This window comes from Onychomys torridus, chromosome 1 (genome assembly GCF_903995425.1).
Source record: "Onychomys torridus chromosome 1, mOncTor1.1, whole genome shotgun sequence".
Classification (NCBI taxonomy): Eukaryota; Metazoa; Chordata; class Mammalia; order Rodentia; family Cricetidae; genus Onychomys; species Onychomys torridus.
In genome coordinates, this window is record NC_050443.1 from 60,909,382 (window position 1) to 60,937,241 (window position 27,860).

At 47.2% G+C, this 27,860-nt stretch overlaps 1 protein-coding gene across 1 annotated transcript in view; it reads right to left on the minus strand.

Annotated features, from left to right (window-relative positions):
- The window catches only part of Iqgap1 (IQ motif containing GTPase activating protein 1), a 96,209-nt gene that overhangs the window by 34,524 nt on the left and 33,825 nt on the right, over positions 1–27,860 (minus strand). The window contains exons 3-15 of the mRNA XM_036185654.1: positions 27,480–27,636; positions 25,025–25,102; positions 22,031–22,107; positions 18,983–19,050; positions 17,257–17,370; positions 15,487–15,665; positions 13,975–14,059; positions 9,595–9,758; positions 8,471–8,555; positions 5,376–5,539; positions 5,032–5,192; positions 4,480–4,604; positions 2,432–2,595 (exon numbers count right to left, since the gene is read on the minus strand). Of these exons, the coding sequence (XP_036041547.1) occupies positions 2,432–2,595; positions 4,480–4,604; positions 5,032–5,192; positions 5,376–5,539; positions 8,471–8,555; positions 9,595–9,758; positions 13,975–14,059; positions 15,487–15,665; positions 17,257–17,370; positions 18,983–19,050; positions 22,031–22,107; positions 25,025–25,102; positions 27,480–27,636 (1,621 nt within the window). The remainder of the gene's footprint in view (positions 1–2,431; positions 2,596–4,479; positions 4,605–5,031; positions 5,193–5,375; positions 5,540–8,470; positions 8,556–9,594; positions 9,759–13,974; positions 14,060–15,486; positions 15,666–17,256; positions 17,371–18,982; positions 19,051–22,030; positions 22,108–25,024; positions 25,103–27,479; positions 27,637–27,860) is intronic.

Here is a 27,860-nt window from a genome sequence, read left to right on the forward strand (position 1 = left end):
GGCCTTAATAATTTAACCAATACAGAGACACTACCAAGCGAACTACAAATTAAATAGCTTGTGTGGGTTTTTTGATTGTTTTTGAGACAGTGTCTCATGAGGCCCAAGTTGGCCTTGAACTCACTACGTAGCTGAGGATGACCATGAATTCCTGATTCTGCTTCCACCTCCTCAGAGCTGGGATCCCAGGCATGTGCCACCCCACCCAGCTACAGACTAAATTTAAATTATGGTCTTTTACTTGCTAAATTTAGAATTTGATAATTATTTTTAAAACTATTCCCTAAATGGCTTGTAGGACTTGGAAACTAAACGGATGCCTAAAAAAAGACAATTCTACCCGAAGTGCCATTTACCCACTCGGTCCTGTAATGTTCCTCAAGGATCCTGTAACTTTCATTTTCTCCTTCTCCTTTTTATGGGTGGGGGTGGGGGGTGGTGGTGGTGATGATGATGTTTTCTTCTTCTTCTTCTCCTTCTTCTTCTTCTTCTTCTTCTTCTTCTTCTTCTTCTTCTTCTCCTCCTCTTCTTCCTCCTCCCCCTCCTCCTCCTCCTCCTCTTCCTCCTCTTCCTCTTCCTCCTCCTCCTCTTCCTCCTCCTCCTTCTTTTTCTTTTGTTTTGTTTTGTTTTTTTTTTTTTGAAACAGGGTTTCTCTGTGTAGCCCTGGCTGTCCTGGAATTCACTTTGTAAACCAGGCTGGTCTCAAACTCATAACGATCTGCCTGCATCCCAGTGCTGGGATTAAAGGCCTGTACCACCACGCCCAGCCCTTTCTCCTACTCTTAATAAACTTTGCAAAGTTATTCCACAGCAAAATGAAATGCTTTAAACTCCACTCACAGGCTATAACTTGGATAAAGTTAAATAAAGGCAGTCACAAAAGTCAGTATATCACATGATTCTATTTATACAAAGTGTTCTGGATATAAAAATCCATAGAGCAGGGGACCTATGGTTGCACAGGCAGGAGAAGACTGAGCAATAGTGAGGGACTACTAACAGGTACAGGGTTTCTTCTGGGGATGATGAGAATATCCTAAAAGAGACTCAGATTCACAATTCTATGATTATACTGGAAACCACCAACACATTTTAAAATGGTGAGTTACATGATATGTGAGTTATATTTCAATAAAAACATTGTAAAGCAAACATGGCATTCTCCACTAAAGCTTGACTTCTATGTACTACCTCTGACCCACTAATGGCTGTCCTAAATTTATACATAATTGATTTTTTGTTTTGTTTTGAGGTGTTAGGGAGCAAATGCATGGCCTCATACATACTAAGCAAGCACTCCACCACTGAGCTGCACCACCCACACGCATCTATTTACCTGTGGAGGCCCAAATTACTCAGGGTCAGAGAATCAGAGCTTGCTTTACCCAACTGGGCTGCATAAGGAGATGATTTGACCACAGGCCTGGTTACCAGGTGTTTGGAAGGGTCTGCACTTGGCTGTGCAGTATGCTTTGATCTTGAAAGAGGGAAGTCTTTTGCCTCACCCTTTGTCATGTTATAAAAAGCCTTTTGAATAAACCTTCAAGGCTGCTGGGTATTGATCCAGGCCCTCCCAATGCTATCCTGTGTTTCTGTATTTTTTCTTATCTTCCAGATCTCTCTATCTGATATTTTCTTATCTCTCTCTCCTCCTCCTAAGAACCATAGAAAAGGTAGGAGTAGGTCAGAGCTGGACTCCCACAGACCCCCCATTTACCAAAAGACATATATTAGAATTCTCATAGAAGAACCTTCCAATAAGTCAAGAAATAGGAATCCAGAACTCCCAGAAACAGAAAATAACCATACAACAAGATCATACACAACAATGGTCACATGGATGAATGTCACTAGCATGTTGGACAAAAGCAGCCTGACACAGAGGCACACACAACGTATGGATGCACTTAACTATAGGGCAAAAGTGTCTGAAATTGGGATAGTGAGGACCACCAAATGAAGAGGGGGTGGGTATGAACAGAAAGAGACATGTGTGAGAGTTCTGGGGTGCTGATAACTCTTGCTATATAATCTGAATGTCCACCACACAGGTGCATTCACTTCTGAAAGTTCATACAACTGAATACTTCACATGACTTGTCTTTTTCAGGATCTTATATTTCAATTACTCTGAACAGTATCAGCAAGGATGGGGGTGTAGAGGTGGGAGGGGAGAGCCAATCAAAACTACGTATTTATAAAACTGCCATGAAGAAACTTGCCACTTTGGAAGCTAACTAAGAATATTCAATTTAATTTTAAAAAGAACTTTGCTAAAGAGACATATACAAGAGACGAACATGAGTTCCCAGAAGGTGAAGGGTTTGTCTCTCCTGAGTCTCTCCAGGGTCAGGGATGGGACAGGGTGTCATGGCTGTCCCCACCTTTGCTCCAAGAGGCTGACTGCTCCCAATCAGAACACTCCGCTCACCTGGGCCTTTTCTCTCTTCGCTCTGATCAGTGTGTCTTGATAATGCTGCGCCACTTCCGCAAGAACGCCCTCGAGTTTAGCCGCAGGAATCTGCAAGGCCTGCAGAGTCTTCTGAGCGTCCCCTTCATCCAGGGCTTCATTAATCAAACCGATGGCCAAAATCCCTAATTACCGAGAAAAAGTTAGTTTTTAGCTAAGAAATTTAGAAACAAACCAACCCTATAATCTCAGCTACTCAGGAGGTTGGCAGAAGAGAATCATGTGAGCCCACAAGTTCAAGACCAGCAAGACACGGTGCTAACTCCATAAACTCACACCTAAGAGTAATCATGATTCAAGCCACAATTGCACAGCACTGTATTTCAAAAACATATTTTAGTTATTTCATCTAAACTCCCTCATCCTATCCATTCCTACAGGAAGCTCAGGTTCTTTTGTTTCATTTTCAATGCATTAACTCACATGACGGAATTTTGCTTTTGTTTCAGACAGTCTGACTATGAGGCTCGGGCTGGCTTTAATGACCAGGCCTCCTGACTGCTGAGATTCCAAACCTGAGTACCACACGCTGAGGAAGTGATGAGGGTCAATCAAACCGGCTCCACTGCTTTCAGAAACATTCAGATGTGCAATCAAAATCATTCATCATTTTTACTGAATGGAACAGGAGGCTTGGGGCCTCCTCCCTAGGCTCACACAGCAAATGAGAGGCAGATGAAGACCTAAGCCCAGGATTGCCCATTCCAGGCCCTCCCACCAATCACTTGAGTGTTTCTCACAGGGAAAACAAACTAAAATTGGAAACACCCACTCGGGCAGCCAGGCTATGTTGGGGAAGACTCTGCTGTACTTTGCAGCATTCGGCTGGGTTCTGAGAGGAAGCCTGGAATGTCCTGAAGGACAGAGCACCTGTCTTTTACGTAAGTACCTCCCACCACACCTGAAGGTGTGCCTATGGAGACATCCTATGGTGGGCCCCAGGGTAGTTTCAGGATGGGGCTGGCCATGCCGGATGTAAGACACGGCTTGAAGTTGTGCAGTATCAGCCCAGCCTCCTGATTACCAGAGACATGGCCAATAATTCAACCAATCGTGTGTAGGTAAGGAAGTCAATTCTGGATTCCCAAAGCTCAGGTGAGCTTCCCTGCTCAGTGACATTAGCTTGAGGACCACACATCCCAACAGCAGACAGTCCCTGGCTCTCCTCCTTTGCCTCCTGATTTATACCCTTTATAATCCAACTATAATCCCAAGTCTAGCATGATTCTGAGTTCTAAGAGCCATTCCTGCAAACCATTAAACCTCCGCTTTGTTCAGAAGTTGTTCAGAAGTGAGACCCAGCCTGAGCTTGCAGCTGACGTCTCACCAGGAGGGGTCTTGTGGGGACTGTGCCCTCAACCTGTGCTAGATGACACAATTCAGGCATTTGTGGTAGAACCACTTGTTATAACTTATCTCTTACAGCTGTAACAGATCATGTAAATTCACCTCCCCCCAAAAATGTATTTATAAGACACATACCCAACTATAATAACTGTCTGGTGTACGAAAACAGTAGACAACCATAGTTATTTGAGAGGGGTGTGTGTGTGTGTGTGTGTGTGTGTGTGTGTGTGTGTGTGTGTAATATATAGACATATACATTTTAATATTTCATTCAAAAGCCTTGGAGAAGCGATATTTAGAACCAGCTTGTGGTGTATGTATGTGTTTATGTATATACCTCGGGTCTGTGCCAGTTGCGTGTGTGGGCATATGTGCAGGTATGTGGGCATGCATTTGGAGGCCAGAGGTTGATATCAGGTATTTGCCCTAATCACTAGGTTGATCATGAGCTCCCAGGGAGTGTCTTGTCTCTGCCTCCCTCCTCCCCAGTACTGGATTTATAGATGTACATCAGCACCCCAATTTTTACATGGGTATAGGGATCTGAACTCATGACTTCACCCTTGTAGGGCAGGCACTTTACTGACTGAGCCATCCTCCCAGCCCCAAGTCACATCATCTTTAACGGCCCCCTTTTCTGAAGGGACACGATGATTACTCACGCTCATGTTCCTCACGGACCACCAGGTTCACATGGTCCACACAAGCCTGGATGTCATTCCATGTAATAAATTCATTATTCTCGGCATGTGCCTGAGCTTTCAAGTTCATCAAGTCATCGAGATACCTGTCCCAGCCCCAAATACAAGATAAAACCCTTCAGAATGATTAGTCAAGGAACAAAGTCTCTAGAAGCTGGGAAATGTCTGATATAAGCCATAGGCAAGTTCTGGGACTGCAGAGCGGCCTTAAAACATAAACAGGGAAACCACTTAGACTCTCTTTCTAGAAGACCAACTCTAGAGGAAGGGGCTCATCTAAAGACAGGCAAGCGGGCCAAGCTGGGGACACAGCAGTGGTAGGGCACTCGCTTCATCATGTATGAGGCCCTGGTTCCAACCCCAACCCCAACCCAAGCAGAATGTCATGGTGTCTGCAATGGACTGACAGCACATGAGGAGGATTTAAGCCTGGAGTGAAACCAGGAGCGTAGACCGAGAAGACAGAGGTAAGCGTCATGCAGTGGACCCGAGGCACACGCTCTGGGCTCCCACCTTTGACAGTTTTCCTCCTCAATATTGGTAAGGCCTGTGACTGTACTGCTCAGCTGCTTCCACACGGTGTTCATGTCTCCTGACTCCAGAGCCCTGTTGATGAGGGCCACGGAAGAGAGCATCTCCACTGCTACGGTGAGTTCAGGATGGGTGAGGCTATGCTGGACAGGAGGGAGAGGAGGAAAACACTGAGGAAAGACGCTCTCCAACACCAAGGGAACTGCAAGTTCCACTCGGTAACCCGAGTTTCGGGAAGACGCTTCTACCCGAGCATACCGGGATGTGGGTATTAAATTCACTTCCACCCCATTCTGCTCGCAGAAGAACGGGCTCAGTTAACTTACTTCAGGACTCTGTTGCTGCAGTGTAGCCAACTCCTTCTGATAGAGATCGGCCGCAAACGGATACACCTGGGGCAGCTGGGCCTCGGGATTCATCAGCTCCAAAACGGTCTTCTCGGCAACGCCCTTCTGGATCGCCGCATTGATGGCTGCTACTGCTGCCAATCCTGACAGAAAACAGGTCAACAAGCAGCGGGCTCAGAGCCCTGCGCAGAAACAGTGCCTTGTTGTGTGTGGGAGACAGGGTCTCCCTTTGTAGCTCTGGCTGCCTTACAACTCCCGGGCCTTGAACTCACAGAGATCCACCTGCCTCTGCCTCCCAAGTGCTGGGATTAAATGAGTATGCCACCATGCCTGACTGCTTTTATTATTTTTTTAATTATTTTTATGTTATGTGTATGATGTTTTGGTAGGATGGATGGATGTGTGCTGCATGAGTGCTTGGTATCCATGAAGGCCAGAAGTAGGTGTCAGATGCCCTAGAACTGGAATTGCAGATGGCCATAAACCACCATGGGAGTGCTGGGAACTAAATCTGGTCCTCTGCAGAGTGGCAAATGCACTTAACCCCTGGGCCAGTAGCACCACACACGTCCAACCCCTCGCCTACCCACAATCTGCTTTAAAATTTCTGTGGAGTATACATGTCTATGCATGTTCACATGTGTGTAGACACATGTGGCAGGACATATGTGGAGGCCTTAAGTTGATGCTGGGTGTCTTGATCACTCCTGACCTTATTCACTGGGGCAAGGTCTCTGCTGAACCTGGAATCCGCCAGTTTCAGGCCAGTCTGGCTATTCATCTTGCCTACCATGCACTGGGATTACAAAGCAGCTGCCACGCCCACCGGGCTTTCACCTAAATCCTGGGGAATCAGAATCCTGGTCCTCATGTTTAAGTAGCAAATGCTTGCCCTGTTGAACCATCTCTCTAGTACTGCATACTCCCATTTACACACACACACACACACACACACACACACACACACACACAGGTTTCACTATGTAGCTCTACTCTGGCTTTATTCATAAAGACACTCCTGTCTCGGGAATTTCTGGGATTAGGTGTAGGTCACCAATTCTGGCTAGGAGATACCAATTTTTATAGAATAAAGTTCCATTTTGTACTTATAGTATCAGCCATGATGCCTGAAGTGGAACTCTCATCTCTGAAAACCCACCACCTCATTGAAGAGGGTAGTAGCAGCAGCCCTGTAGTGGGGGTGGGGCACAGCAGCGGCAGCAGGGCATGGACTCCCAACAGTAGCAGAGAAGGGTACAGCTGGGCAGGGATGGAGCCGGGCCCAAGGCTGAGCCCACACTGAATGCAGGTCGAAGAATGGCTTCACTGTGGAGTGCCTGCAGAGGCCATGGCAGCACAGACCTCTTGCTGGTGTAAGGGCAGCACCAAGCCTGTGACTGAGCTCCAGATCTGGGAAGCCAAGCACCCACATATTCAAGTCACCTACATAAGGACCTTGTTCACCCAACACTGAGCCTATGGGCTGGACTACAGTCCGTGGGCAAGGATCCACCCCTAACCTGGATGTGCAGGACCCACAGGCAGGATGGGCGGCTGTACAGTTCAGCAGGCAGTCAGTCCATCATACCAGGTACATTGTACCAGCTGGCTATCACCCAGCATGCTCTCTCGGGCAAGTGGCTGATTTACCCGGCACCTGATTTCGAACAAGACTCCGGCAGGCTAGCACTGTCTGGACCACGGTTGAGGGGCAGCTTTAGGAAGCTGAGGTGACAGGCTCCGGGTCATACGTGTCTACAAAGATGTCTTCATGCCAGTTTTGAGTTTCCTGCAGGCTGATTCTGCCCTCCATGCTACAGGCATTAGGACCTGCTTACCTACATGCCAATGGCCACACCTACCTACCTGGGTATCTACGGAGCTATAGGCTGGCATCTCTGCCACACTTTATATGAGAGCTTTTGCAGTTTGCAGACAATGCCTTTGTCTCGCACATGCTAGACTGTGCCGACAATATAGAATTCATATAGCAGGGCCACGTCAGGAAAAACATTCTGTCCCACTGCTGCCATCTTCCTCTTCCTTATCCCAAGAAGGCCAAACTAGCTTTGAAAACTAGTCCATCTGAGCATGAGGGCTGCCTGCACCCTTGGTTCCCCAGAACTTCTGGCCTCTGTGCAGGGCTGACTCCACTCCCCCACCCACCCACTCCCCAGCCCCAGCCCCCTCACCCCGCCTCCAGGCCAGGCCCTCAGTCTCCCTTTTCAAAGCTGCCTCCTGAATGGCCCAGGACCTCCAGCTGGGGGCACTCCAGAAGGAGGCCTCCTGTCCTGGAAAGCACCTTTTGTTCCCCTGCATTCCTGTGCCTGACCCGGGTACAAGACGGCCCACAGGTTGGGGCGCTGCAGGACTGAGCATGCTGGGGGAGGGAGCCCAGTTACCGGTGCTTACTCATCCTGTGGCTGACAGAGGAGGCAGGATCATGGACACGGGGTCTGTCACCCATCACTTCACAGCTTACACCTTTGTCCTCCCTTCCCTGGCTACCCTGACTGGAGCTCACACTTAGCACTTCAATAAAACCCAGCTTGGGTCTAGAAAAAAAAAAGAGTCCCTTCCCTCTTCGCCTCCATTTCCTGCCTGCACTAGTCAGCAGGTGTGCGATCACCGTTTTCTAATGAGGCTGCCCTTCAAAGCTCCCCACCTGCACCTGACGCCACTGGCCCAAACGACCAAGTGCAGCATTCCGGCAGAGCAGCCACTGCTCTGAACTCCCCTGCCCGTGGGCACTGTCTACTGCTCTACTCTTTTTCTCCTTCCTGCCACAATCAGGAATGTTCTCTCCTCCTCAGCCCAAATCTCTACCCTCTAAGTGCCAACTTCTCCAGACACTTCCCTAACTACCCACAAAGGCTTCTTTAGCCAGAGTGAATCTGCGGGACTCCAGTTCTGCTTTAAAAACTACAAGAACCCTGTGGCCACCAAAAGTATGTGGCTTTTCATCATGACCAGGAGGCTCAGGTACCAGGTGACACAACTCCAGACCCTTAAATGACAAAGCCACAGCTTTCCTCCCCGTGAACATTTCCCTGGCCTGGGGCTAAGGGACTTACTTCGTTGGTATTGCTGGGCAGCACTATTGGCAACGTCCACTCCGGCCTGTACCTCCTCCTTCTGCAAGGGGTCAGTCTGGCCACCCTAGGGAAAGCAAAGGACACTGTGGGGATGATTGTTCATGTGTAGGCCTCTGGGGCTGAAAGTTCTCTTCATGGCAGACACAAGGGACAGAGAACCAGAGACGTAAGAGACGGCTCCAGGCTTCATACAACCAAGCCCTTGCCAAACCTGGGGTACAGTGGCTTTCCATATTCTAGTATATCGGCACATGCCCATGTGTGAGTGTGTGTGTGTGTGTGTGTGTGTGTAAAGCACTGAAATGTTCTATGAGTAAATATTTATGGACTCGCAAGGGTAGTAATGTGGCTTATTTAACCAATGCATGCTGGGAATTTGTAAGATGTACACTTGTCTTTATCTAGACAAGTAAGAGGAGGCTTTCCTATTTGATCTTCAGGGAAAAGCCTATACAAGTGGAATCCCACATGATCCACCCTGAGGAGCACCTGAAGTATTCTCCAGTGTTAGCCAGAGGAAACCAGTGACATGGGCTTTTCTTGAAGGAAGAATGAAAGACTTCAGACTTCCCTTGGAGGGAGGGGACTGGAGGAGTGGGTAATGGAGAGTAAAACTGGGCTTTAGAGAATGTGTATGTACTCTAGTTGAAATTTAAAATGCCACCAGCCTAAGTTGTGTTAAGGAAGAGTTGTATTAGGGAATGGCCATGTAAATACCCGAGAGACCACACAGAAGTGAAGCCAGAGACCTGGGGGACAGTGTGGAAGCCAGGGACACAGACACCTGGGAGACAGTGTGGAAGCCAGGGACAGACACCTGGGGGACAGTGTGGAAGCCAGGGGCAGACACCTGGGGGACAGTGTGGAAGCCAGGGGCAGACACCTGGGGGGCAGAGTGGAAGCCAGGGACAGACACCTGGGGGGCAGAGTGGAAGCCAGGGACAGACACCTGGGGGGCAGCGTGGAAGCCAGGGACAGACACCTAGGTGGGGGGAACAGTGTAGAAGCCAGGGACAGACACCTGGGTGGGGGGGGACAGTGTGGAAGCCAGGGGCAGACACCTGGGGGGCTGAGCACAGAATCAAGAAGGCCAGGCAGCCCACCTGTCTCTTCTGCTGCTGGTCGCTCTGGAGTTGCTTCAGGTACCAGTCGCTGTTCTGGGTCTGCAGCCCTCGGAGGCCCAGAGCCGGTGACTGCAGAGCCTTGAGCAGGGCCATCGCACAGCCCTGCTCTAACGCCAGGTTGATGTTGGCCAGGGCAGAGAATGCTGGGGGAAAGGCAAAGGCTTAAAACCAATCTAACAGCACAGCAGCCTAGAGAATCTCCCCACACACCCCAAAACAATCGCAGCTCCAAACTGCGGAGACAGCCCAGGGCTAGCACTCCTGCAGCTCAGAAGGTCAAGATTCTAGAGTAAGAGAACCTGAAGAGAACATGAAAGCCATTAAGTTGAGGGGTCTCCAAGCAGACTGTTCCTCAGTCTACACACTTCCGCCACATCCCAGGCCTACTTGAAAGCTTGTAGCTATGGATGGCTCGGCATCTTGATGGGCCCACCAAACCAGACCAACCAATTCCTACACTCCTCAAAACGTCCCGTCTTTCCCATGATGTTTCCAAACTGAAACAATCAGAAAAAAGCGTCTTCTGTGACAATTTATACCTTTGGACAATTTTGATTTTAAAAAATCTTTTGAGTTCTTGCCCTGGACCAGTTCATCCAACTCTCGCCTACAGTGACAGCATATACCTCACTAACAACCTTAGTCCCTTCAACCACTTCTTTCATGGTGTTTGAACCCACCGGACTGCTGTCTCCCCGTGCTGGCTAGTTTTATGTTAATACAGCTAGAGTCAATTGAGAAAATGCCTCTGTAAGATCCAGCTGTAAGACATTTCCTGAATCAGTGACTGATGGGGGAGGGTGGGTGGTGCCATCCCTGGGCTGGAGGTCCTGGGTTCTATAAGAAAACAGGCTGAGCAAGCCATGGGAAGCCAGCCAGTGAGCAGCACTCCTCCATGGCCTCTGCACTAGCTCCTGCCGCCAGGATCCTGCCCTGAGTTCCTGTCCTGACTTCCTGTCCTGACTTCCTGTCCTGACTTCCTTCCGTGACGAGCTGTGATGTGGAAGCATAAGCCAAATAAACCCTTCTCTCCCCCGCCCCAAGTTGTTTTGGTCCTGGTGTTTCAACACAGCAATAGTAACCCTAACTAAGAGACCCTAACACACAGCAGTCAGCAGTGGACAAAGGCCGTCCACACGGCAAAGATGAGGGGCTGTGTCTTCCTCTCAATACTCTTTTAGTCACAGAACTTGAAGGCACATGACAGGGGAACCCAGATGCTTCTTCATCAGAAAATGATAATAAAGAGATGCCTCCCATAGGGTGACTGGGGATGGGGTGTCTCAATGTGTTGCCCAAGCTGGTCTTTAGCTTGAGGACTTGGGTGACCCCCCTGCAGAGCCTCCTGAAGGGAGGGACTTTAAGCGCGCACCACACCACCATGCCTGGCTCAGTCTGGGGACAATCTGGGTTTTTTTGTTTTTTTGTTTGTTTGTTTGTTTTCTGTGTTGGGAGATGTCTTCTACTTGTGGGATCCCTGTGACATTCAGACATCCATCAATCATGTCCATCTACATGTCTACCCTCCCCCCTCATTCTTCCTCTCTCCTTCCTCAAAATAGTCTTCCTAGGTGGACTTTTAGGAATAAATGAAATCATACACATGAAAGCCCTTCACAAATGTAAAATAAATAAGGTTTATTAGGTTGAAAGCCAGAATAAAGCAATTTCTGATTCAAGAAACTATACCTGCGTGCAGTGGTGGTGCACACCTTTAATCCCAACGCTAGGGAGGCAGAGGCAGGTGCATCTCTGTGAGTTCGAGGTCAGCCTGGTCTATAATATGAGTTCCAGAACAGGCTCCAAAAGCTACATAGAGAAATCCTGTCTCAAAAAAACTAAAAAGAAACTATAGCTATACATACACACACACACACACACACACACACACACACACACACACACACACACACAAAATTTAAAGCCAGGCATGATGGCGCATGCCTTTAGGCCAGCATTTGGGAGGCAGAGGCAGGCAGATCTCTGTGAATTCAAGACCAGCCTGGTCTACAGAGGGAGTGACAGCCAAGGCCTACACAGAGAAACGCTGTCTCAGAAAACAAAAACAAAGAAAAAGAAAAGAAACTATCGATACTGTATATATCATTTACAGTCCATTTCTTTTCAGAAAACAAAAAATACAGTGTTATTGCCACCCCACTCAGAGATAAATATCCGACTTTATGGTTAATGTAGCAAAACCAATAAAACACTAAAAATTAAAATATTTAGGACATAGCAATACTTAACTTTGAGTGATTAGTTAAAAAAAAAGAGAAGCAAATCACAAGCTCTCTCAGAAAGCCACACAGCAGCCCAAGAGAGACAAAGTCTCAAATAAACCAGTCCTCGCAAGGGGAAACCAGGGGCGTAGAGCTGGGGCAGGGACGCAGCACAGCGGTAGTGCTTGCTGGGTATGAGTAAGGACCTGGGTTCAATTCCCAGCCCTGAAAACAACTAAGATTAAACACTCACATGCATTTGGGTGCACGCATGCGTGTGTACACACACACACACACACACAGGCACACTCTCACACTCAAAGGTAAGCGATAGTCTCAGTGAGAAGTTGCTTTGGATTTATGATCTCACATTGGCTCCTAGGAAACTGTCCCTGTGTCTGCAATTCAATTAACTGACACCTGAGCTGGGGTGGTAACTTTTTTTAAAAGTGAAACAAAATAAACTTAATTTTAGAATATAAACAACAGCTAATGCATATGATTGTTTCTTAACAGTTAAATATATAGAGTCAAGTGCATTTTCCTTCAAGGAGCCTTCTCTTAAGATCCTTCTCTGGGCTGGGGCTGTAACTCAGTGGTAGAGCTTGCTCAGCATGCCCAGTGCCCGGGGTTTCATCCCAGCAGCACTGAGGAAGAAACTGAGCATCTTTGGAACTGGAGAGATGCTCAGCAGGTAAAACCCTAAGTTCAAGCCCTGGAAGCCATGTAAAGGTGGGGGGAGAGGATCAATTCCACGGGTCCTCTGACCTCTACAAGTACATGTGCCCACACATGCACATCCATGTACTACTGCTACCACTAATAATAAATTAAAAGTAAATAATGCTTTGGGTGGCTGAAAGAGCTCATCAATAATACAAAGGCAACCCTTGCTGTGAAAAGGGTCTCTGAGATAAGGCCATGTTTCCCTGACAGGTCTGTTGAGTCTAAAGATATCAGGGGTGGAGCCAGTTAGTAGTGGCACACATCTTTAGTCCCAGCACTTGGGAGACAGAGGCAGGTGGATCTCTGTGAGTTCCAGGATAGCCAGAGCTACATAGAGACCCTGTCTCAAAAAAACAAAACTAAACAAAGACATCGGGGCATGCTCACTCCTTAGCATGGCTGTGGCCTTACACACCCTAACTTCCAAGATAACCAGCACTTAGCTGTTATAGTCCACCTCCTCACTAGCCTGTCTTGTCAACTCTGCTGTTCTAGCATCAGCATGCTGGGAAAGCCAACTTTCTACGGGAGGACACTGTCAGGCCAGTCACCACTGTGCTCATTCCAGACCTTGTGAATCCTAGGAAACCACATCCATTCTGGGGAGGCCGACTGGTCCCATTTTCAGCCCAAAGTCTTTAGAGTGGAAAGAACAGGGATGTCTCCTGGCAAAAAGACCTTCACAGAGAAAAGATCATAGAATAGGACTTAGCTACCAGCCCCTGCGTGAGGCTCTCAATGAAGCAAGAGTGCAGATAATCTAGACACAGCATGCCCAAAGCTCTTCTTGATGACCATGTTATTCCTTTAGCCCAACAAAGGTCCCTCACAGTCATGGAGCTTTGACAGCAGTGGAGGGACACAAAAGAAAACAATGTAGTTAACAGCCAGGCTTTCTCTAAACACACACTTCATAGTCTCCCCATCTACAGAAGCCTCTAGTCAGTGAGCCTTTCCTACCTCTCAACTTACCACTTAAATATGCAAATCAACACTTAGTAGCATCTGATGGCAAAGATGGTAAGGTTTAGATGAGGTATCTCAGTGGATACTTCATCCTGTACGATTAACGAAGGGTTGCTACTACTGACGTCCACTGAGTCCGAATGCCACACAGCCTACCCAATCACACCTGACACACCACTGCCGGGGGGCGGGGCTGGGGCAGAACCTGTGCTCAGCATGCAGAGGCCCTGGGGTCGAAACCCAGCTTGGAAAGGAAAAGGGGAGGACAAACAGACTGGACAACAAAGAGCAGACACAGAAATAGGAGCACAGGTTACACCGAGCTCGGACTACACAACCCACTGACAGCTAAAGCGACACGTTCAGCTACATCCTAACTGAGCACATCGACAGTCAGACTGCTCTAGGGACCCTCCTCAGGTTTCTAACGCAGAGCCATACTTACTATTGACTTTGTTTACATTCCCTTGAATTTCAGCTTGTGTGAGCAGCTCCTCATAAACGTCCCTTTCTCTGTCAGAGTTTTCTGTCTGAGGATGAGCAAAAAGGGTAGAGATTAGCCAGGTCTCTTAAGAGCCCAGAGAACCCTGTGTGGACTTCTCCCCAACCATGACGAAACCAAGAAACGAGTCTTCTGTACATAACATAGCTACATGACTACAGCTGAAAACACAAGACCCAGTCCACTTGATATTAACAGCAAGGGGTTCCTCCAGAGCTGGGCCAGGAAGGAAACACCGGGGAAACCGCCCTGCCTGATGAGGGCAGTGGGTTACGGTTACGCTGGCATCCTTGCCTGAGAGCAGAGGGCTTCTGCAGGCACCAGCCTGGAGCCTCTCACTGATGATACAGGCAGAGGCATGGCCTCACCACCGGCCTGAAAGCCTACTCAGCACCTATCTTGGGGCTTAAAATCCCTGCTCTATAATAAAGAGACAAAAAAAATGCATACACAGACCTTAATTTGACATGTGAATACCTCTCAATGAACCAAGACATTCCAATCACTGACTTAAAAGGCTAGCTAAGCATTTATTATTGTTATGGGTATGCTGGAGGGGTGGGGGCAGCATGTATATGTGGCAAAGAACAGCTCTGTGGAGTTGGTTCTCTCCTTTCACCTTTAACATGGGTTCTGGTGATTGAACATAGGTCCTCAGGCTTCTGTGACTTACTTGCTGAGCCATCTCACGGGCCCTTGTTTTTGGTTTGAGACAGAGTCTCACTATGAATCCCTGGTTGACCTGGAACTCGCTATATAGACCAGGGCTGGGCTCAATCACAGAGATCCACCTGCCTCTGCCCGAGTGCTGGGATCAATGGCATGCGCCATGGCTGCTTTGTTTTGAGGCAGGGTCTCATCTGTGGTTCAAGCTGGTCTACAACTACTAGAATAAAACTTTAACAACTCCCACATACTTATAACAATAGTAATTATACATTTCATTCCAGAGAAGCTAATGGAGAAGGGCCATATCAGTATTTGGAGATCAAAAGAAAACTGTTCAAACTGACTTGAGATGGCCACACACAAGTGTGAAATGGGAGAGGAAAACCAGAAGACTATGTGTAAGCAATTACATTTATGGGAAATTCTAGGAAAGGTAAAATGTAGCGAGAAAGAAAACAGACCGAGAGCCAGCCGGGCACGGTGGTGCGCAGCTTTAATCCCAGCACTCGAGAGGCAGAGGCAGGCAGATTTCTGAGTTTGAGGCCAGCCTGGGCTACAGAATGAGGACAGCCAGGGCTACACAGAGGGAGAGGGTAGCATCGGGGCAGCAGGGACTCTTGGCGGGGACAGCTAAATAAGCACACACCCGTCTATCAAAACTCAACTGTATACCCAAAAAAGACAAACCGTACTAAACATAAACTACATCCCGATAAGCAGCTTTGAAAATGCAGCTTTACCAAACATGGAGGAAGAGAAGTTTATTGAGAAGAGGTCGACTTTTACCCTGTGTTTAGCATTTGTCATCTTGTCCTGCTTGGCCTGGTAAAGAATATCCTGGTACGTGGAAGCCAGGGGTTCTTCGAGATTGACAAGCATGGCATTGGGGTTTTTAAGAGCTGTAAATGTGTCGGCTGGAACTCTTCGGTCTATCGCTTCATTAATAGCAATGACAGCAGCATGTACTGAAACCAAACGAACAAAACCAATACTCAGCACGTTGAGCTTCCAGACGGGAGGGAAGGGGTGCACGCTACACAGTACTGTAAGCAGCTGCTGCTGAGCAGGATAACCAGCTGCTGAGCAGGATAACCAGCTGCTGAGCAGGATAACCAGCTGCTGCTGAGCAGGGTAACCAGCTGCTGCTGAGCAGGATAACCAGCTGCTGCTGAGAAGGATAACCAGCTGCTGTTGAGCAGGGCAACCAGCTGCTGCTGAGCAGGATAAACAGCTGCTGCTGAGCAGGATAACCAGCTGCTGCTGAGAAGGATAACCAGCTGCTGCTGAACAGGATAACCAGCTGCTGCTGAACAGGATAACCAGCTGCTGAGCAGGATAACCAGCTGCTGCTGAGCAGGATAACCAGCTGCTGCTGAGCAGGATAACCAGCTGCTGCTGAGCAGGATAACCAGCTGCTGCTGAGCAGGATAACCAGCTGCTGAGCAGGGCAACCAGCTGCTGCTGAGCAGGGTAACCAGCTGCTGCTGAGCAGGGTAACCAGCTGCTGCTGAGCAGGATAACCAGCTGCTGCTGAGCAGGGTAACCAGCTGCTGCTGAGCAGGGTAACCAGCTGCTGCTGAGCAGGATAACCAGCTGCTGCTGAGCAGGATAACCAGCTGCTGCTGAGCAGGATAACCAGCTGCTGCTGAGCAGGATAACCAGCTGCTGCTGAGCAGGGTAACCAGCTGCTGCTGAGCAGGATAACCAGCTGCTGAGCAGGGCAACCAGCTGCTGCTGAGCAGGGTAACCAGCTGCTGCTGAGCAGGATAACCAGCTGCTGCTGAGAAGGATAACCAGCTGCTGAGCAGGATAACCAGCTGCTGCTGAGCAGGATAACCAGCTGCTGCTGAGCAGGATAACCAGCTGCTGCTGAGCAGGATAACCAGCTGCTGCTGAGAAGGATAACCAGCTGCTGAGCAGGATAACCAGCTGCTGCTGAGCAGGATAACCAGCTGCTGCTGAGCAGGATAACCAGCTGCTGCTGAGCAGGATAACCAGCTGCTGCTGAGAAGGATAACCAGCTGCTGCTGAGACCAGCTGCTGCTGAGCAGGATAACCAGCTGCTGAGCAGGATAACCAGCTGCTGCTGAGCAGGATAACCAGCTGCTGCTGAGCAGGATAACCAGCTGCTGCTGAGAAGGATAACCAGCTGCTGCTGAGCAGGATAACCAGCAGGGCTAGAGGAGCCACCTGGCTCTCCATTTGCTATCTCCTCCCTGTGCACAGAGCAGCAATTCTACCTGGAATCCCTTGGAATGGTCAGCTCATGCTAAATATTCATAAGGCAACCTGGCCAAGAATATTTGCTATGAAACAATGTTCACCCTTAATTACGTAGTAAATACCGTAAGAAAAAGATCCCCAAAGGTGCTGAAATGCAGGACTCACTTTCTAATGTCTTTAACAAAAACTGATCATCTATTTCCAAAAACCACGGCATAGGGCTAGAGCAGGGTCTAAAAGTACTTCTAGATCAAAGCAGCTCAGGCCAGAGACCCACGCACAGCATTAGCCACAGTGAGCAAAGCCCATTTCAGCCCAGAAAGGCTCCCTTACATGCAGCTTCATCCACAGAAAGCTCATTGGCCAGGATGCCACCGATCTTGCTGAAGGCAGGCATCTGGATCCCGTACTTTTCCAGCTCGATCTTCATGTTGTTGATTTCCTCCTCTGCAGAAGAGAATGAAGACCCAGTCAAGCAAGTTAAGCACCTTTGCATAACTCAGGAGATCAGATTCTTCAACTATAAGATGGGATAAAACGGCCTCTGCTCTAATTGATCAAAGATTACGAAAATATTGTATTAAAGTACTTAGTACAGTACCTGCTATATCGCATGTCATCAATAAATGTCAGCTCATTACTATTATCAATAGCATCAAACATAACTATAAAACAAGAAGACCCAGAGGACACAGTTTGTTTGTTTGTTTGTTTGTTTGTTTGTTTGTTTGTTTTTCAAGACAGGATTTCTCTGTGTATCCTGGCTGTCCTAAACTTGCTCTGTAGACCAGGCTGGCCTCGAACTCAGAGATCCACCTGCCTCTGAGTGTTGGAGTTAAAGGTGTGTGTACCACTGGGAACATAATGCTATTCACAGCATTTCCTACAGTAATCTATGGATGAATGGAGGCTTTAAAGAGAATTTAATGACTAACTCACAATCCATTATCTGAGCCTTTATAATCCAAATCACTAGCTGCTACTCAATTTCCTTTCTAAGGCAGAAAGCCAAATGATAAAGAAAACAACTAAACTTTGACCTTTTCCTGAGTCTAGTAAATGAGTTTCCTGAAAGGAAAAGTATTATAGATAAAAGCTTTACTACCGATTTTAAACTCGTAGGCTGATAAAACAATCACCAATTGAGGAGTTGAATCTTACTCTTAACCAATGTTACCACTGTCCATACCCTTCCCAAGCCTTCATCTCTTCAAGCACCTGACTATAACAAATACACAAAATGCTATGGCTTGGAATGTGGCTTAGCCCACAAGGGTCCATATGTTAGAGGCTCAGTCCACATAGTGGGGCTGTGAGAGGTACCGAGCCCTTTAAGAGGTGGGTCTAGTGGGAGGTCCCTAGTCATTGAAGACAACTGTTCTCGGGAAGGATTAAGGTTGTTCTGATGGACCCTTTACTTCTCACAGCTAGCTCTCAGAGAAAACCTGGACCCACCTGGCTCTAGTCTCCTAATACAATCTCTAGTGTACCTGCTTACATCAGGCCATCTGCTATTAGTCTCTCTCTCCTCAGAGGCCAACCAACAGGGCTGCCTGACTGATTTCCAGTCTCTAACAGGTACTGCTGTGTTTACAACACACAGGAAGTGTGTACCAAGAGCTCACAAATTAAGATAACGAAACTGTCACATCTGAACCACCCCACTCCCTACTCCTGACCCTTAGCTTTCTCCAACAGGTCCAGTGGGAAGGGAAAGACTTCACTGTATAAAGCTCTTTTTATAACATGGAGACATTTAATGTCAGCTCCGCATACTGCCATTTGATGCTTGTTACTACCCCAGACAATTGACACTCACATATCAAAATACGTATAAGAAAACTAAACTCACCAATCCTCCCACATCACAAATCAAAGAGCAGAGTCTGCGACTCCCAGGCTCACGTTCTTCCTACCACACTACAGGGCAGCTTACTTAGGCCTGCCATCTTCCTGAGGGAGTATCCTAACGGCCTTCTCCTTTGGACAGGTCCTGGTGAACTTCCCAGGCGATTACCACGAGTCATCCATTTGCTGCCAAGCCTCTGTCCCTCCTTACCTGTGAAGTCAACCTTTCCATACAGGTCTTGAATCTGAGGAGCCAGGCCCAGTTTGAACAGGTACAAACTAGAAGACACCAATGTGCAAGAGTGAGGCCTCACGTGCAGCGGTTGCTGCTCAGATGAAAGGGTGGCACTGGGGGAGAGGGACACGCCCAGTCTCCATGCTGCGACAGACAGTTCTGCCGTGGCACACTTTCCACCCCGAGGAGTGGAACGATGGATGAAAGTTTCCCTTAGACTCCAACTCAAGTCCCGTTGCGGCACAAAGTTAATGTGTAATTAGATGTTAATGTTAAAATACCTGACATTCTGTCAGCACTAGAGAGGTCTTTTCACTTGTGTTTCTAAGTTTTAAGTAATAAAACATTTTAAACAAGTCTCATGAAAATGATTCAGAGAGCAAATCTTGCTTCAATAAAATTCCTATTACTGACAAAGAAGCTTAATCCGGGTTAATTAAAAGTTTAAAATAAAGTGTATCTTATTATTTTCCCGCTTCAGAGAATAATAAGACTTGACTCAGCCGGGCAGCGGTGGCGAACGCCTGTAATCCCAGCACTCGGGAGGCAGAGACAGGTGGATCTCTGTGAGTTCGAGGCCAGCCTGGTCTACAGAGCGAGATCCAGGACAGCCAAGTCTACACAGAGAAACCCTGTCTCAAAAAACAAAAAGAATCTAGACTCTAAGCTCCACAAGGGAAGGATGGTAAAGCTCGCCAGTGAATCTTCCAGAGATAAATGTCTACAAGCCTGTTGTCAGGTTGATTCTCAAGCTCAAACAGATCAAAATCAACAGGTTAGAAGAGATCAGGCATGCACTTTACATCAGCAAAACACAGGAAGAAGAAATAAAGACCCATCGGAAGGAGTTGGCGCTGGGACCCGGCAGGCATAGGCACTGGCCATCAAACCTGACGACCTGAGCTTGATCCCCAGGACTCATAGTAACCTAAACTCGATTTCCACATGAAGGATTTTTACTTTTCTAAATATAAGGTAAAGGATTATGGGCCCAGTTAACACCAAAATCAGTGGAGTTTTGGTTAAATTTGCTTTTAGGAGGGGAGAGGGGGAGACAGGGTCTTACGCAGTCCTAGCTGGCCTGGAACTCACTATATAGCCAAGGATGACCTAGAACACCTGATCCTTCTAATTCCAAATGTAAAATATCAGGGGAAAAGAAAATAAATGTACAAACAACAGAGAATGGAATGTTACCTACAAAACAGCTGAGTATAACTGAGGTGTAATAACTATCTCTGGAATACTGTCAGTTAAAACTCTTTGTGGGGAAGACCTCTGGCACTACCTGAAAGTGTGGTAAGCAGCTCCTGGGTGACTGCTGGTACAAAGGAAGAGGACGGCCCCCAATAGTGAGGTGGGGATCTGCCCTGGGAGCTGCTGTTGAGGCCCTTCTGACATACTATCAAGTGCTGATCAGGTGCTGCCACCTTACCTTTGGGGGGGGGGAACAAATGGGAGGAAAGAAACCGAAAATCCCGAGGCAGAACACTCTGCTCTGTGTGTGCTTTCTAAGCAGAGACTGCATATGCAAGAGACCGGAGAACAATAGTGTACTTCCTCCCTTTGTCCTGACGCCATCATTAGAAAGGCACCGCTAATTCTTCATCCGATTTCAGAGAATAGAGGGCTTGGGACCCAGGCTTCATCAGAGGCTACAGGAGGAGCAGAGAGGAATTCTGCCAGCTTCGCCTCCATGCCTGCCAAGTTCAGATGGCCATTGTAGACACAGCCTTCCCCAGGTTATCAACACAGACAGACCTCCGCACGCAAAGCCAATCACAATGCTGAGAACTAACCAGGTTTTGGCTCAGACCCATGCATTTGAGTTTGCTACTCTCTTCACACAGGAGATGCACTAACCAGCTATTCACTCTTCTGCATGCTCACAATGATGCTGGTGATAGCAAGAATCCTCAGTCTCATTAAAAAAACCCCAGATGGGGCAGCTCGGTCGCTGATGTATGCTTAGCATGTGTGAGGTCCTAGACTCAACTAGAGATAGCAGGCTTCTTATGCATCCATGCTATAGGTCCACTTTCATCCATAAAATTAACATTGATTAAGCACACATACAAGAGGCTACATAAAACAAACAAATCTCACCTTCATGCCCCACTTCCTCCCCAACCTTCTCCTTCAGTCCTGTAGCCATGAAGTAAATGTGATAAAATATTATTCTATGTGGGAGCCCACAGAGGTTTCCTAGGGAGATCTGAGCTTGCTTTACCCAACAGGGCTTTATAACGAGATAGATTGACCACGTGCATGGTTATCGGGTGTTTGGGATGGTCTGCACTTGGCTGTGTGAAGGGGAGGTCTTTTGCTTCACCCTTTGGCATTCCTATAAAAGCCCCTTTAGAAGAGACAGAAGGGGCCGGTGGATTAGGATCCAGGCCCTCCCGAGACTATCCTGTGTTTCTACCTGTCTCTCTCCCCTCTATATTTCTATCTAAATCTCTAATCCCTTACTCCACAAGAGTATGCTGGGGGAAAAAAGGCAGAAGTGGGCCCCTCACAACACTACCATTCCCAGCTACCAGTGTACATCCTCATCTCCCCAACCCTCCCTTCAGACACAGCACTGTTTCCTGCTGATTCAAAGAAGTGGGAACTTGAAATTGGGTCATTTCCCATGAAACGATATTTTATTTCCTATCATACTTGTGGTGGTGTAAAAGTTATTTAATGAATAAATAGCTTACCAATGGCAAGGGCCTAGATTACTGGAATAAAGGAGACCACACCCTGATTAAGATGCAGAGTCCAGAGAGGCATTAGGTCAATAATGAAAGATTACACCATGTTTTTGCAACAATAATATATTATGGGGATAAACAAATCCCTTCTCTCTGCTCCCTGGAAAAACACAGGTGTTTCTGTAAGGATAATAGCCTTTTATCCCATTTGAAAATCCTGAAGCCGATGTAAAATCTCTTTCATTCTTCTACCACAAACAAAAAAGATACAGGCTTGACTAAGAAGTTATCCTTAAGTGACCATTTTACCGAGAAGTCCGGTTACCTGAGAGCGTGGATACAGTAGATGCATCTTGGCATGTTCTTCCGATCATAGATATCTGTGGTTTCTGGGTAAAAAATCTAGGGAGAAATAAAAGAAATAGACTGAATGAAGTGGTTTGAAGAATCTGGAAAAGAATAAAGACCTTTACCCGGACAGATAAGACCTCAGCAAAAGCTCTTCAGGGGCAATAACAAGAACACTTGTGTTTGTAAGAGAGCAAGGCAAGTCTAAAGCTTTCTGAAATGCACAGACCATATTCTAGCAAGTACTAGAAAAAGAGGGAGCTATGTAGAATGGAATCAGATGATTGTGATCATGTTCAGAGACAGACTTGGCAAGTAGGACACAAAGATGTACCCTAGCTTTGGCGCAAAGGATGAAGGGAGGCTTTTGAGATGCTACAGGAGACATGACCTGGGCTGTGTTGACAATGAGGTGGGGAAGCTGGAGGAGCAGGCTGGAAAGCTGTGATGGTGGATGGATAAAAGAGATATCTCAAATAAATGAAGAAAGTTTGGGAAAGGAGTGGATGAAGAGTCCAGGGTAGCTCTAAATTTTTGAGGCTACGTCAGAAGAATCCTAAGTTCAAGGTTTGCCTGGATACAGAGTGAGTTGTAGGGCAGCCTGGACAACTTAGTGAGACTGTCTCAAAATAAAAGCTAATGAAGGCTGAGGATACAGTAGGGGGAGAGAACTTGCCTAGCATGCATGAAGGCCTGGCCTGGGGTCCGTCTCTAAGTGCCACCAAAAAACCAAAAACAAACAAACAAAAACCCCACCAACTTAGCAACAGCAGACATAAACACACTCTAAACACCATTCAAAGGAGGTTAAATTGTCACTGCCCACGGATGACAACACTCTATAAGAGGCAGGAAGTCACAGGTACACAGTGCAGTATTTTATACGTGCATGCATTTTACATCACAGAAAACAGGAACAGAAGGTATAGGTGCACAGAAAGGCCAGGGAACCACAGCAACCCGGTGCAATGCATTTCCTGACATTTGTGGGACAAAGAAGAGCGCTTCAGCCTCTGAGGAAGTGAGGACAAAGGCTGGTCTCTGGCAAAGACTCAGATCTGGATTTGAGTCAGCTCAACAGATCCCTGATGGGCTTAGCACTGTGCTGAGCGGCAGAGACTGACTACCACTTTGTCACTCTACCTCTCAATTCTATTCTTATTCTTTCTTCAATTACAAAAACCCGGGCTCCACGGGGAAGTATAAAGAAAATAAAAACCACCCCCTAATCCCATCACACAGGAATGAAAAGCCTCTCCTTACCAATTTTTCATTTCAAAGCACACCTACTTTATTTTTACACGAAAACAAATCTCATCTTTGCTGGGAACAAGCTTTTAAAACCTTAAACCGGTGTTCCTCCCCTTACTTAATATCACCATTTTTCAATTTTTACGCATATGAACATTTTGCCTGCACGTTTGTCTGCACACAGGGTACAGGCCTAGCAGCTGTGGAGAGGGCAGCAGAGCTTCCGGAACTGGAGCTACAGGTGGTGTGGGTGCTGGGAATCAAACCCACGTTCTCCGGATGAGCAACCGGAACTCAGAACTGCTGAGCCGCCTCTCTGGCCTCTCAAAGACAATCTTTAAGGGCACCAGTATTTGCAGCTTTGACATGAGATTGCCCTGCTGAAGGAACATGTATCTTCTCCAGCTACTCTCCTGTCGTAAGCACTGCTGAAAACTCTATATACAGCTTCTATGTCTTTTTAAATTATTGGGGGGAGGAGGGTTAATAAATTCCTAGAAGTATGTCAAAAACAAGAAGAAAGGAGGGAGGGAGGGAGGGAGGGAGGGAGGAAGGAAGGAAGGAAGGAAGGAAGGAAGGAAGGAAGTCAGTCAGTCAGATCTTGGTGGTATATGCCTTTAATCTAGCACTTTAGATGCAGAAGGCAGGCAGCATTGAGGCCAGCCTGGGCTACAGAGTGAGTTCCAGGAAAGGTGCAAAGCTACACAGAGAAACCCTGTCTCGAAAAACCAAAAAAAATGTTTAAGAGAAAAAAGCCAAACCACGACTGTGAAAGTGGAGGTACAGTGCATCTTCTATGTCTAACTACTACTGAGTAGGCGGGAAAGGCCGACTTACTAAGGGCAACACAAAATAAACTGAACAAAACACTCGGGGTGTACACTCCTATGTTAAAACCACAGCCACCACACACCTCATTATATTGCCTCAGCAATTAAAAATGTGAGGTAGCTTTCATACTCCCTGAAGATATGAATACTCAGAGGCCGGAAGGTGACATCTCTATGACATTGTGAATTAAGTAAAAACCACTACTGTGCACTTTAAAATGATGGATCTCTATACTATATAAAGTGCATCTATGAAGAAGTCCGCTGACGTACACTAGGCAGGTATAGAGGCACGGGGTGGATGATGCCTGCTGTCCCAGCACTCGGAAGGCTTGGGCAGGAGGATCTTTAAGGCCAAGCTGGGTGTGTAGCTCAGGGCTCGGTTGGTAGGGTGCTGGTCTAGCATGTGCACCACCCAGCAAAAGCACACAAAGAAAAGCGTGCACGACAGTGCCAACCTCCGAATGATGCAGTCGAAATAAATACCACCGCGGGAGACTTCCCCGGGGTAAGGACAGGGGCAGACGAGGAGAAGGGACAAATATAAAAGAAAAAATTCATTGCCTAAGTCAACCTGAAAGGAACCTTTATCATAAGGAGAAGGAAACAAATCAGCCAGCATGTTGTTATATACCTATAACCCCAGTACTCTGGAAGTTGAGGCAGGAGGATTCTGAGTTCAAAGGCAGCCCAGGCTACAGCTTGAGCTTGAACCACCGTCTCAAAACCAATAAGAAAGGTGTAAAGGGAGGGAGGGAGGAAGGCAGGGAGGAAGGAGGGATAGAAGGAAGGGTGGGCAGATGACTGGTTGGTATGCAGAATAATGTACAGGCTGAATGAGAGCTATTATTTTTCAAAACCACCAATAGTATGAATACCAGGGAAGTTACCTTAGGCAGTCCAATCTCATCCATGGCATTCAGCCACTGAATCACGTTATCTGTGTGTCTGAAGTGCAAGCCAGTAGCCTGAAAGAAACACAGGAGTGTTAGGTGCTGCTGGTGAACACCATATAAAGCTCTTCTTGTGAACCCCCTCGTGAGACTCCACAACATTCCCTCCTCAAGTCATTATGCTCACACCTCAGTACCAAGAAGCTGCACCCTGCCCTCCTCTCACTTACAAACTGCCCAGAGAACCTCGCTTACCAGTGTGCTTTACAGCATGGTCTCTGCAATCACATTATCCAGAGACTCAGATGTCAGGCGTGGACATCGACTGGTGACAGTGGACAAGTCACTCACCCTTGCAGCCCGAGATATTTCATCTAGGATAGCTACTCTGTGTTCCTGCTGTCAAGCTGTATGAGACAGTGCACACATAACCACTTAGGCTAGTGTGGTGTGTGGAGAGTCAAAAATGGCAACTATTATACACTATGTCAATGAAGGGTCTCATAATAGAAGTAATCCTTGCAAATGCCCATCTGCTTATATTTTTAAAGGTTCTGGGTATCAAACCCAGGGCCTTACACATGCTAGTCAAGAGCTCTACCACTGATTATAGCCCCAACCCCTATGTCTATTACTTTGGGGCAAGATCACTTTACAGAGGAAGAGAGAGATACACATTTTTGTTTGTTTCCTTTTTTGTTTTTTGAGACAGTTTCTCTGTGTAGCCCTGGCTGTCCCAGAACTCTTTTTGTAGACCAGGCTGGCCTCAAACTCAGAGATCTACTTGTCTCTGCTTCCCAAGGGCTGGAATCAAAGACATGTGCCATCAATGCTCGGCTACAAAAGGATATCTGAATAGGGATATTTTTAAAACTGCTGCTGCAAATCATTTTTTAAAAATTAATACAAGGTTGCACATGATGGCCACTCAGGAAGCAGGAGCAGAATTGTCACAAGCTCCAGGCCAGCCAGGATTACAAGGTGAGACCCTATGTCAAACAAAACAAGCAAAGCCTTTACCCTGCTGCGTTAGTGTCTACACAAACAGCTCCAGTGTGGGTGTGGTAGGGCCTGCATTAACCCTAGCACTTGGGAAGCAGATCTCTGTGAGCTTGAGGCCAGCTCGATCTACATAGCAAGTTCTGGATTAGCCAGGGATACAAAGTGAGACCCTGCCTCAGGAAAGGAGGACAGGGTAGCTCCAAAGATGTCTTCAGCATAACTGTTTATTCAAAATATTAAATCTTTAATTTTTAAGACGTTTCCAGCCAGGCATGGTGGTGTTTACCTCTAATCCCACACTTAGGAGACATAGGTAGGTTGGATCTATGAGTTTGGGGCTAGCCTGGTCTACATATTGAGTTCCAGGTCAGCCAGAACTATATATCAAGACCCTGTCTTTTAAAAAAAGAAGTTGAAGTTATTTCTGTTTAGGATCTCATGGTTTGGATTTAGAATATCCTCCAAGATTCCTGAGTTACAGGGTTAGTCCCAGCTAACAGTGAAATGAGGCGACTATAATGTGAGGGTACTAACCATCAGTGATTAATGCACTGATTAAGTTCATGGCTGGTTGACCCAGTGGGATGGGAGACGGCCATGGTGACACTCTCTGGAGTCTGTCTCTCCCCCCCCCCCCCCCCCCCGTTTCTTCTTTCAGTCTCCTGCCCCTACTCTCTGACTTCTCAGCCAGCATGAGGTGAATCTCCCTGCTATGATGGTTACGAAAGGCTGGAGCAGAGACCACAGCCTGTACCCAGGGAACCGTGGACATCTTTCCTCCTCCTTTGTCTCATTTCAGACAATTAATACATGCAGTGATCTTGGCTGAGGACCTCTACCTTCCTCACCTGAATTTCAATATAAACATAAAAACCGTTTTCACAGTCTGGGGCTTTAGCTCATATGGCTTTGGGCCCAATCCTGAACCCCTTACACTCACTCTGGCTATGCGGTCCTCCACTGCCCCTCAGACAGTAAATTGGGGGCAAGTTCCTGTTAGGACTCTAGAGAGAGGAAATCTGGTCCTTCTCAGAATCCCAAATGTCCTTTCCATGGCCTCGGCCACAGGAATCAGTCCATCCACTTACCTAAGCTTTCCGAAAGTAAGTCTCTTTCCCATTTTATCTTGAACTCTGGTATTGCAGTAAGAATTTTCCCAAAGTTGCTACAGCTACACTCAGGGCCTAATTCTAGTGAGACCGACAGTGGTAATTCCCCCAGTTACTTCCTCTACTTTCTAAGAATGAAAAAAAAAAAATCCAGGGCTGAGAAATTCTCAATCAATAGCCCTGTCTGAAGCATGCTACCAGAAGCACACATGAACCTTTTCCACTGTTTCTATCTCTGCACTACTCCGTCACCCTGGGCTCGTTAGGAAAGAACACAGAACAAGTGTACTAACCCCTCTCAAGCACGCAGAAATAATCTAAGCACCAAGCAGAGAACTCACCTTGTATCTGGTTTGCTCTCGATCATAGATTTTTTTGAGGGACACCACTTTGGGAGAGAAGAAGTTCCCTAGTTTGGCAAGGTAGACTCCATTTCTAAGTCCCTCCTCCAGCTCTGTGGTGGGCGGCAGGTCCTCTCCTAGGCAAGCTTCCATCCACCTGCACAAGAGGAAAATGAAGGTCAGAAGTTCCTTATGGGTTTTAATTTCTGTTCTCCTGAACCAAATGTATCAATACTCTTGAACACATTCCACACAGCCAGGACCTGTGAGCTGCAATCTTAAATGCTGAGGACGATATCACCTTCTCCACCAGGGTGAGGCTGCTCCAGGAATCTCAAACTCTGCCTCTTAAGTCCTTGTGACCCCTTAGCGAGGCCAGAA